Consider the following 12,269-nt stretch of genomic DNA (forward strand, 5'->3'; position numbering starts at 1 on the left):
CAATGACATGCTTGTCTGCTGTTTTTCATCATTGAACCATCTCTGTAGACTCTGTAACCGTCTGGCTTGTTGTTACTTTGCTGGTTCTTTGATATTGTTTTGTGCCCCAGCCCCCAAAGTGACAGAGAGGCTGAACAAGGCAGCGACCAGTTTTCCCGATGACATACACCCACCACAGCAACAAATCTTGTTATTGTTGTGTCATTTCATTTAATAACATAAATGGATATATGATGATTCTTGTAACCACACACACCTTCATATCCAGTTCAATTATTTCCATAGGTCTTGGTTACTATTGATGTTTCTCAGACTCTTTGCACATACTCACATTCAGAGTCCTCTAGCAGTGCTCCACCCTGCCTACTTTTTGCCCTGTGGTGAAGGGATTTGGGATTCTGTGTCCTGCAGGCTTGGAGTTTGGGGACCCTGTGCAGCTTTCACAGCTCCTTTTTGTAATGCAGAGGCAGCAGCTCAGCTCAGGCCTCTCTCTCTCTCTCTCTCTGTCTTTCTCATCACACACTTTGATCCTGGCGTATCACTGTTAGTCATTTGGGAGACGCCACACTGGGAAACAGCAGCCTTGTTCATCCCTCTGCTATTGGAATGTGTGTGGAATACACTCATGAAAGTGTGTGAATGTGTGTTTCTTGCATGCACAGGGGTCCTTGCTAATTTGTTGCTTGCTTTGTTGCGTTCCCGCTCTCCTCCCTCCCTCCCTCCTCCTCCCCTCTTCCGTTTGCCCCCCCTCCTCCCGCTCGCAGGTCTGGCCAGAAGGGTCTCCATCTATCTTGACAGGAGTAAGCAAGGAGGTGAGTGTCGCCATTCTTTTCTCTACTCCCTCAACCCCAGGGCAAAGGTGTTGCACTAAACAGCCAGCAGCGTGCCTCGTTTTTGTTTACTTTTATCCCCCTGACCACCACCACTCCTTATCCCTTCATCTGTCCGGTGGTGCTCAATCACTCCATCCCTGCTACTCACCCAGAGATTAGAAGACTCACTAAGACACAACAAGTTGGAGTACTGTATTTCTACAAATGCTAACATGCCCTACAAGTTGGATAGACAGTTCTAATAATTGACAGTCCTTTTTGGCTGCGTCTATCAGGCTTTCTGCTCTTGTATATGAAGTTTACAATGACAACAGCATGAGATTTATCACTTAAAATTTAAAATTTTACTTAAATTAAACAATGAGTCATGATTTCAGACAGAGGTAGACAAACGAAGGTGCCTCATTTCTTGCCAGCAACCATCTGTATTGCTGAAATGACAACTTTTGCTATCAGCTAGAGCAAACTAGCTAATTAAGCTAAACATTCGGCTGGCTTTTTAATGTTTCCAGCTGACTCATTTTAAAATGAGAACCCCATTTTAGGGTTCTTAAATATACAGTTGATGGGTGCATACATGGTATTGCGCAAAAAGTTTCATTCCCAAGGAAAAAAGTCAGCATTCTCACCATGTAGAAGATATAACAAGGAAACAGCACAATGTTCCTGCATTGCAGTTTAGAACTAGTTAGTCCTTTTTTAAATTTTTTTTGTTTAAGTATTATAAGGAGCAATGTAAGATCAGAATGTTATTTCTTAGTGTACATGTTAGTTCCTATTTTTTAAACAATATTTTTTCACTTTGAATGTTACAAGAGTAAAGCCTTTAAAGATGAGGACCAATGAGTTTGGGAAAGGTAACACTCTCTGGGGTAACGCTGGCTGCATTTGCTGAGTGTAAACTTGCCCGAATTCAAAAATGAGCCAGACAGATCCACAAACTTAACTTAACTCTGATAACATCCAGGACAGCGTTGCCACATGTAAGATCATTATTGTAAGATAATTTTGCCCTCTGCACAATGTATGATCAATAATGCCTAAAGTCCCATAATGTACGATAATTTGATCATTTTGTGACACTTAGTAGTTGCAGTCTATGCTATCTCATTTTAATTAATTTCTCAACACATCAGGATAGTAAAATATCGACCCTACGTCTGTGTTCATTCACCTCTTCTCACATGACCTCTTTCCAGCCAATCATGCTTGTTGTGATGATGTATGTGACTCATGTTCATCATCATAACAAGCATGATTGGCTGGTTTGCTCATTTGAAGAGACTCTACATGAGAGATAGCTTACTGCTGCATCCATGTGGAAAAAAAGTATTGAAAAGAAGTGCTGAATCAGACCGAGTCATACACACATAGAGTAGCCTATTTGAAGATTGCACAATGGTAGACTATGTGGCACTTGAGCTGAAGGGGTAAGTATGTTGTTCATTTCCATGTAGATGCTGAACATTCCACAGCTTGTGTTGTTATAGTTTACTATTATAGCCTTTAGTTTATTGAACAACTATGCCTTTGTTTTCAGTGTTTGGACATTTTTATTTGAGTGAGTCCTGAAAGTCTACCCCCTTCCACACATCATATAACAATGTCAGCAAGTTTTTCTTTTTTAACAATGTGGCTAGATTTGTAGGCAGTGTCAAAAAGTTGTTCGGCTCAATAAATACACGTTTTCTGAAATTACACATTTACACCTATTTGTTCTCTTGGATATGATTCGCATACAATCATCTTCCTCAAAATATGAATTGTATGATACTTTCCCAACTGACAACGCTGATCCAGGTTCAGCCTCCACACAGTGGGGAAATACTACACAGTGGATGTGTTAGTCCTGAACTTGGTTTTTTCATGTAAGCTGTAATCCCACAAACCAATGTAGTTAGTTAATGATGTGCTCCTTGGCCTCAGTAGTAATGTTCTGTTACTACTGTAGGTAGTTAGCTAGTTAGCCGGACATGTTAACTATTGTAGCTTTTGTTATGTATATATGAGTGGATAAACACTCTTTGAATCACTCACTCTTACTACAGCCCCACACACACTGCTTTGGCTTTTGGAGGAATTACAAGTTTATCAGAAGTGCTGTACTTGGTTACAGTTACTAAGCTATGACTTGACAGTCACTGTTTGATTAATAGGGGATTAGCTAACAGTCAGTGGCAGAGCAAAGTTGTACATGGATATTTGGCTGAAATCTAAATACAAAACTACATTTAGATAGAGGTTTATTTAAAGAACAAGTAAATAGCTTTTGCCTTCAATAAGGTCAAGCTCTTCCTCCAAACAGCCACTTCCCCCATTACTCATCTTCACCTTAAAATGGTTTCTCTCATGTTTAAAAAAAAAAAAAAAAAACTTATTTAAGCTGGTCCCAAAGGTGTCAGTGTTTGATTGGGAGCGTGTCGGTGCTGTGTGATTTTAATAGCGCAGAGCCACCCAATCCGTCTCACCGGAGGGATCAGCCTGTTAAACTCCAGAGGAACCAGTGAAATTAGGGGACTGTAGCTGGCACAGACTGGAGAACTATTCTTGCAGCTACTGTTGCTGCATTAGTATGCAATGCGTGTCACTGGAGGGAGAGAGGGGAAGGAGAGGTCTGGGCAAAAACAAGAGGAAAATGGCTTCTGGGTAAAAGTGGGAGATTTCTTATGAAGTAAGGTCAGAGAGAGGGTTAAAAGAGTCGGATAAACAGTTGGACAGGCAAAGAGATTGATAGTGGAGATGGCTGTGAATCAAATGGGAAAATAGAGAGGAAGAAAAAGTCTTGATGGAGAGAAAATAAACAAATCAAAAAGTTAGAGACTGCGCTAAAAGAAGGTCATATATATATATCTAATAGTGTTTATTTCAGGCTAGGAGCAAGGAGCAACCGCACGCACAACAAAATACAAACAAAGATACTCGTTACCCACGTTTGAGTTCTCAGCATTTGTTGGGGAGTCAGAGGGAGTGAAGCACAGACTTTACATCTCTGCAGATTAGATTGAGAGCCAATCTAATTAAAGTCTGATCCACATACTGTTAATAATGTTCCAGCTTTTTTATTCCATTCTTCGTTTACCTCCCTCTGTTTATTCTTAGTCCTGCTCATGATTAGGGATATGTTATTTCCTTTGTTATCCTTCTTTCTCTCTGTCCCTTTTCTTTTGGCTGCAGAAGTGAAAGTAGGGCAGCTGTCGCCTCTTTGGCTTTAGGGAGGCAGACGCTGTGTCTTGCTCTACATTTGGCTTTGCTGCCTGGTGCCTTGTTAAGATCGGGGCTCTGGGAACTTGCTAAATCCAGAACCGAGGGCTCGGTGAGGACTTGGAGAGAGGCACATGACTTGGAAGTGTCAGGAAAATGAGACAAAAAGCTTTGAGGCAGGCTCACATCTTTTGTTTGCTGCAGGGGTTTCAGTGTATTGTAGGACACTAATAACCCCAAGAAGACACACAACAGAAATGTGCTTGTCCATACATGTTGGTATAGAAGTGGGATTGCAGCAGGCAGGTAGGAGATCTAAAACCATCAGGTGATATCAAGTTCTCCCTCTAAAGCCACCAGTAGCAGATTGTTAATCTTAATATAGTGAAACTGAACTTAGATCACAGACAACCTTGAATAATGCTTTTTATAAAAGAGCTTGTTGAAAACATGTACACACAGCGTTTTAACATCAACATCAAGATCAGTTTACTCGTCATGGTGAGCATTACTCACCATGAACAGTAAAAAAAAACAGTAAAACATAAATTTCCGTCAGTCATAAACAAATAACTCTGATGATGTCGTCAAGGTTATCTCAGCTTGGGCTTGGAGACTTCAAATTCTTAACAGAAAGTTAAGTTCAAGTTGTGGACTTGCTCACCTTGTTTGGGGTCTAACAAATGACACTGTACAGTTGCGTTATGGGAATTGTAGGATCCAGCATTTTGGGGTCTTGACCCATTCTAGGGACTAAAAGTTAGGATATCTCTTTCTCTGCCACTTTGATTTTGATGGTTATTTTTTGAAGTCTTGTGAGTCCCCCAGCTTTATGGAAGTGCAGAATACCCCTTTAATTTGAACAGTACTGGAAAATCTATCACGGACACAAGATGATCTTCTGCTCAGTATTTTTAAAGGACTCTGACATCACATAAGGTTATAATGTGATGCAATTGATTATGAAAGGTCTCCTGAAAGCTTGTTCCTAGTTTGGCCTTTGTGTGCAGCTGCTGAGAATTACAGGCTCTGTTCACAACTGTTGGGGGACTCCCCTGTTGTGAATTATGCAAAACAGTTTGAGAAATTAGGGTTAGTCTCCTGTCCACCATAATTAGGTCAGCAAGTGTTAATGTCATGCAGGTTATGCCTCATTTCACAGGGTCTATGTCAACCAGGCAGGTCAAAGCTTTTTAGCTCTCAGAATGTCAGGGCCCGGCAGCTAAAGGTTAGTCAAATGCCATGGCAGTGAAGTGTCCTGCCAGTCAGAGTGGTCCCATAGATAACGTCATCTTCCATCAGAGACACATACATGCCGGGCAAGTCCCCGGTAAACCTGGACAAAGTTTATTACCGGAATCCTGGAGGACCTTTTCAAAGCAAACAGGATGAAGGGAAGAGAGGAGAAAACACTGAGGGAAAGAAGAACCAGGAAGGCCGCTGCGCTGGTTTAATGAGCTGCAGTGTGTGGGAGAGCTAGTCCATCACTGGAGATAATGGTGCACAATAAGAATACAAAGGAAGCTGCCTTCTCCACAGAGAAAAGAGAGGAGGGAAACAAAGATATTTATGCAAAAGAAGAGATATGTATATATATCACAAATTAGGGATTGTCTCAGCACACTGGCACAGGAGCAAGATGATCTACCACAACTGCTGGCAGGCCGACTGTTAATGGTGGTTAAACTAGCTCTTGAAGATTCAACAAGGGAAAAACCATTCTGCTAACAATATAATTATTGTTTTTGATATCGTTATTGGGGGAAAACATTTGAACTAAAGCAGAGACAAAAAGAGCAGAGCCATAAAGAGAGGATACACACCGAAGCTATCTATACCTACACCTCTGAAAAGTGGTAATGTTTAAAGCTGCGGAAACATTGCTCACACTTCTTTGCTCCCGCTCTTCAGTCTTACATCTCCATTCTCCATGTCTGTATTGATTTCTGTGTGGGTAACTAAGACCCAGTCAGGCCCACAAAGGTTCCCTCTAAGGCAGAATTTTCTCCCGTTTTGAGAGGCTGAGTGATGACCACGAGAGACAAAACTGAAGGGTCGGCTTTGAGGTTGCAGATCTGTGAGCTCTGACCCCCTGAACTCCTAGTAAACTTTTTTGATGGGAGTTAGGGAGGATTCAGTCGCCTGAAGAGGGGAAAATAATGAGGGGAAGATAAAGTAAGATTAGGATAAGAGAGGAAGTGGATTGCCGGATATAGAGCCAGAGAGATTGATGGAAGGGATTGAAAGACTAATGGAAAGGCTGAACTGGGCTAAAGGGGCAACTTCCCTTGGATCCCAGTACTCCTGGAGCTCCAAAGCCTCTGGTTTACTGTGTCAACGAATCGATCATGTTCACTTTATGCAAAATTGGTTTGAATTGTATGCGTCATCAAAGTGCAAAATCAACTGACATGGCATGGACCCTGCTTTATTACTCAAAAAATAATTGTAGTTCATTACTACTTGGATTTTTTTTTTTTGCCCATCATTTCTGCTGGTTATGAAATCACTGTACTCACTCATGTGGGAACATGGTGTCATCACCAGGACAATGAAACAAGAAACAAAAGCAGTCAGATGATCAGACAGATTTTAAACAAGCAAACAGTTTAGCCAAATTATCTAAACCACTTTGTTTAGAGGTAAAACCAACCAAATGTTATAATCTCTCATAGCACAGGAAAACTGTGTGTGCACAAGTATGGTAAGTACTGCAGGTCAAAGTTGAACCAGGAAATTGGTCTGCAAAAACCGGAGGGAGACTCTCAACACACCCATATGACCTGCATATACTGTACATGCATAAACCTTAGTGATAGTTAGTGCTAGCTAGCTTATTTGTTAGCATGTTTACTGCTGGCTGAACAGTATTCACTTTGCAAGCAGTTACAATCTTATCTAATAGACAAGACTGTGGGTTTGACAAATGGACAGTATTAATTGATAATTGAAACCAGGTTAATTGGCTTTTTGCTACAGCTTTGCTGGGCGACAAACCCACGTGTAAAACAAAAGGACAGAACTCCCCATGCACAGCCAGTATTTTCAGACAGGTGCTGGTCGGTCGCAGGAACATATAAGGTGAAAATCAAAATTAACCACCGCACACTGTAATGACTTTACTGTGACTTTATTAAGAGCGAACAACACATTTCGCCTGTAGCTTCTTGAGGTTTGCTCAGTACAACTGCTGAATACTCACAGGTGTGATAAATACATTTGAGTCACATGACTAATTATCACAGTCTTCATTTTCTCAAAGTGAACACCCACATGTAAAACAGTTTGCGGAAAAATTCTCCAAACTATAAAATAAAAATCAGAAAATAATTTATCTTTAAGGGATTAAATGTGATTTTCCAAATCCAATTAATTAATTTATATTTGCACGAGTATGTATGAATTGTACATGTTGAATGATTTTGGGTGTTTAAGGTGGGCAGAGTAAAGATTGTTCACCTTGGTTTTCTCTTCCAAAGAAGAGTTTAAAATCTGTCTGATTGTCTGACTGCTTGTGTTTCTTGTCCCGGCTTATTTCTTTTTAATGATGTTGCTGAGTTCTGAAATCTCAGCAATTTCTTGAGTAAGTTATTATCACAGATAGAAACAATGGCCAGACCTATAAAATAAGATCCATAATGTAACACACTGGGCTTATCCTTAAATCTTGCGGCTCTTTGTCAAAATAGTTTTAAGACCTAAGAATGTGGGAGGACCAGGGCCCGTAGCAGATTAATGCAGCCATGTTTAAGATAGAACCCCAACACAAAAACAGTTTGACCATAGCAGTGCTCAGTCTGTTGGGGATCTTGTACAAACACTGTGTTTTATATACGGGACAACATGGAAGGATAATGAGTAAAGAGCAATAAAACTGAGCCTTAAGAAAGGTTTAGCTCCTTATTTTAGAGAACGTACATGCAATTGTTTTTGTGTGTTGGGAAATCTTCCGTTCTCCACGCCCTCTCATTGTAACCCACATTTCCTCATCGCAGAGCTGCCAGCTTCAAAAGGAATGCCTCCTTTCTTCTCACCGCCTCTGAAATGAAACAGCATAAAGTGTGCAACTGAACGTGTCACTGACTGAGCACAGTTCTGTGAGATGGTTTTCCCTGCATGCTATCCACCCACGTGTGCCCACATTACCGGCAGTGTGATGTCGTGATGCCTGAGCAGGCCCATTGACGTCACAGTGGAGGGTTTTAAGCCGCCACATGGGGCTTGGGCTTTCCTGATAACACAAGCCAAGTAGAACAGTAGAAAGCCCCGGTACAGATGGTTCAGTAGAGGAAAGTTAAGCTAAGTCACAACTCATGAAGGAAGCACACTGAGGAGATAACCAGAGGGAAAGGATCTCAAATAATACACGTAGTCACTATTGCTCTGCAAGGCTGTAAGAAAAGTAATGTAATGGAGTCCTTATTCTTCTATCTCCTCTTGAAAATTGTGTGAAAGGAGCCAATTAGGGGCAAAAAATAGTCTTGAAGCATGAAGTGAATGTATAAAGCAAGCTGGTGACATAGGTGGGTGAGCTCGAGATGGTTATTGATTGTGAAAAAATAGGAGGGAGGAAATGAAGCATGCCATGATGAGTTTCAAACAGAGAGAGAAGGATGCTATTGTCCTAGCATCTGTGGTAAAAGCATCCTAGTGAGAGAAAGGCGAGGAGTGTTTATGGGCATTTGATTTTCTGGAGTACCTCCTGGCTCTCTTATCTCTCCTCCTCCAGCATATAAACTTCCATTATCAAAAGAGCACCTGTACTCTTCTTAGCTCCGTGGCTTGTGGGAAATGTGATTTTCCTACTGCTGCCGATGGTTAAGTTCAACTCATGGCACAGGGTAGAAACAAGGATCCAAAGCTTTCAACAATCTTCAAAGACCTTGAGATGCATCAAAAAACTTTGATGGACTTTTGATTAACTTTCTGACGGGTAAATTTTGTCATCTGCTCAAGTCTTCAAGGGTCCTTGTAGACCCCTATGTGAACATTTGTGAACAGACCAAGTTTTGAATCACAAGGACTATATGCACCTACACCTGCACTAACTGCACACGTTGGCACACACAGACACCCAGTAAAGTACAAACAAAACCAGTTTGAAAGTTGGAAAATGTGGAGAAAAAAAAGGCTGAAATGTGTTTGGAGGCTCTGCACTGATTTGCCAAAAACTAACAACAAAGAAGTGATGCAGGAAGTTTGGTGAATACATCTCTGTGAAGGAGAAGATTCTTACCGTTTAGTTTCTGGAATCCCTCTTTTGTTTTGTTCTTTGCCTCCAAGATTACAGATACTAACTGAAACAATGTTTTGGTTGGCACAGATTCACAAAATTTGCTGGAGAACGTCGTAGGTTGCTTATTTACACAATATTTTTCAACAAGCGTTTACACGACCACAGAATTGAGCGAAAAGTGGTGAGGCAATGTCACACAATTTGTTCATCTGCTGTGGGTCTCCATCCATATAGGCGATGAATCATACAAACAGGGAGAAGGGCTCTCTTTGTTGTACAAACGAAAAGTCACAAAAATAGTTGTGTAAAGAAGGAAAGAAGAGTTTAAGGGAAAAGTTTAAATCCCATCTACTTTACACTTTCTTTGCACACTAGGCAAATCCCTTCATGAAGTGTGCGTGATTGTCAAAAATTGTGGGACAACCCTCCTTAATTCCAACATCAGAAAGCTGTGGGTAGACAGAGGTTCAGAAGCCCTGCAACAATCCAGCAAATACTTGGTTTGAGGCAAACTGACCCCTTTAGGCTGCAGCCTGCAGGCCTCTGCCAGGCATCACTGAGCCAGCAGGCCAAATGTGGCTGAGATAGCACTGCTCACTTGATTCCTGCTGTGACTGCCAACATGTGAGGAGAAGAGTCTTGCTGTCTTCAGCGTCTTCCCGCTTCACTCTCTCACTTGAGTGCCGTTTGACTCATCGAAGCTAGAATCTGCTGACAGGCTCAATTCCAGGGTCAGCTTTGGCATCTCCCAGTGGTTGTCTTGACGGGAAGGATGCAAAATGCAAAACTACACTTCCGTCTGTGTGTAGTCCATGTTTATACACTCCGAAATGAGAAACTTTTAGTAAAAACACAGATTTGTTAACATTTCTTTTAACAAAATTATGTTATTAAATAAACTGACCTGCCTTTCCGCTCTATGTCGAGTCCTTTGTGCTCTATTTATTATTTACACAGTGGTGCAGTGAGCTGTTGCACTAATATTTTATTTGACTTGCTACATGTGGCAACAAGAGCCTTCTGAAACCTCCAACAGATTGTGTGTGATGTGTATTAGGCTGGATAAATACATGCTCGGTGTGTTTAATAGCTGTGTCTGTGTGTAAAGGTTCACTTATAAATTAAATGAACTCATTTAAAAACAGTAAATGAAAACGGCAGTTCACATATTGTGTGCAAATTATTTTCAGTAATTAAATATTTTATGCTCATATTTGAGCTATTGGGCACCTTTTGAAGCTTGTTTTAGTTTTAATTTTGATAAAAAGCCACCTTCTGTTTTGTTTTAATTGAATCAAGTGAAGCCAGTTCACTGATATTTGTCTAACAACAACACCGTACTGCTTTATGTTTTATGGAGCGTGTTTGCACTGTGCATTATAACTACTGTGTCATCCTGTCTTGTAGGTGCAGGCATGGTCGTGGACTGGGAGCAGGAGACTGGTCTCCTCATGACCTCTGGAGATGTTCGAGTCATCAGGATCTGGGACACTGACAGAGAGATGAAAGTCCAGGTATTGTATTCAGTGCACCTGTCTGTCTGTATGTCTGACTTTCTCAAAAAGGTCACAATATATATAGCTGAGAGTTGGTGCATAGAGAAGCCCTTGGCTCAAAAATGACATTTTATGGCTTTGTAAGGAAGATGATGAGAAACTGTCGCATCCAGGACTTGCAAGTCTGTTACTAAAAAGCATTGTGTCATCTTTTATTTTTTTGATAAATGCATCCAATCCAAAGTAAATGAGTGAACAAATTGTTAAGAGGCTGCTCTCTGGAAAAGTTGGAGAATTGTGTTCGTGCTTATGGGTTGCTGTCCACCAGGTTCCCTTCAGTCACCTTTCTTTTAATCGTTTGATGTCTTTAGTTTTTTATAGAGAAGCTGCTGACAGTCTTATTTTTGAAGGAGGGATCCACATATAAACTTACATATAAACACAAAATTACATAAGTGATAGCATAAGCAACAACATGATAATAACATGCCAAAAGTTAGAATTAGCATTCAACTTAAAACATATCAAGTGAAGAGCTGCACAGTATGGTGGTATTCTGACTGCAACTTAATCATTATCAGAATCAACCTCTATAAATACATGAATGTATAATAGAGGGATAAAGACATCAGTTCACACCTTTAAAATACTGCAATGTAACATTTGACTGACCATGAAGCAGAACCCTGATCTACATATTTGAGTCCAGTATCTGTAAATGTTCAGGTGGAGTTTTTGAAAACTGTATTATCATAGTATTCCTCAAAAACAGCCTGAATAACTCTGCTTACACTAAAATATGAATGAATCATGTCTGTGGTTTTTAGCTACTTTAGCACTGAACTGTCTACTGTACTCATGTTGTTTTGGTAAACAGTAATGGAAATCTGTGGCTGTACACCATTAGTGTGGTTTCTTCTTTTTCTTTTTTTCTTTGTTTTACACATCCAGTGGTCCTTAGTGTACTAATCATTGTCATGATGGATGGACTTAATACAAGTACAAATGGCCCAGCCTCGCCTGTGGCTGCATATTGATGCAGGGTCCAGCTTCAAACGAGCCAACAGTCAACAGAGCACATGATTGATTATTTCAAAGACTGTTAAATGTGAAATGAGCGTTGTAACAGCAGTTAGCTTGGTAGGTTTCTTGACAAATCTTTACAAGGGGATTTCTCTGTATGTCCACCAGGACATCCCAACAGGAGCAGACAGCTGTGTGACCAGCCTGTCCTGTGATTCCCAGCGTTCGCTCATCGTTGCCGGTCTGGGTGACGGGTCTGTACGCGTCTTCGACAGGAGAATGGGTCCCAATGAATGGTAAAACACACAATCTCTCTCAGATCTTCATGCAACCTCTGAACTCATCAGTTGCTAATCATAGAGAAGGTTAAATAGATTATTCATTTACAGTTTCATTCCCAGCTCTTTTTTTAACTGTCTCACCATTATTTAAATACACTAGAACACACACAGCAGTTTCTGCAAGCTTTAACTCCTACAG

The 12,269-nt window shown here is 40.8% G+C and overlaps 1 protein-coding gene across 4 annotated transcripts in view; it reads left to right on the plus strand.

The window, feature by feature from the left end:
• rptor (regulatory associated protein of MTOR, complex 1) overlaps positions 1-12,269 on the plus strand; it is a 179,658-nt gene that overhangs the window by 161,007 nt on the left and 6,382 nt on the right. For 2 of the 4 annotated variants that reach the window (XM_067584282.1, XM_067584279.1), the window contains exons 30-32: positions 765-812; positions 10,678-10,784; positions 11,958-12,085. In XM_067584282.1, the coding sequence (XP_067440383.1) occupies positions 765-812; positions 10,678-10,784; positions 11,958-12,085 (283 nt within the window). The remainder of the gene's footprint in view (positions 1-764; positions 813-10,677; positions 10,785-11,957; positions 12,086-12,269) is intronic. The other 2 variants (XM_067584280.1, XM_067584281.1) reach the window with 1 other exon arrangement.

The sequence above is a fragment of the Thunnus thynnus genome, chromosome 3 (assembly GCF_963924715.1).
Source record: "Thunnus thynnus chromosome 3, fThuThy2.1, whole genome shotgun sequence".
Lineage (NCBI taxonomy): Eukaryota > Metazoa > Chordata > Actinopteri > Scombriformes > Scombridae > Thunnus > Thunnus thynnus.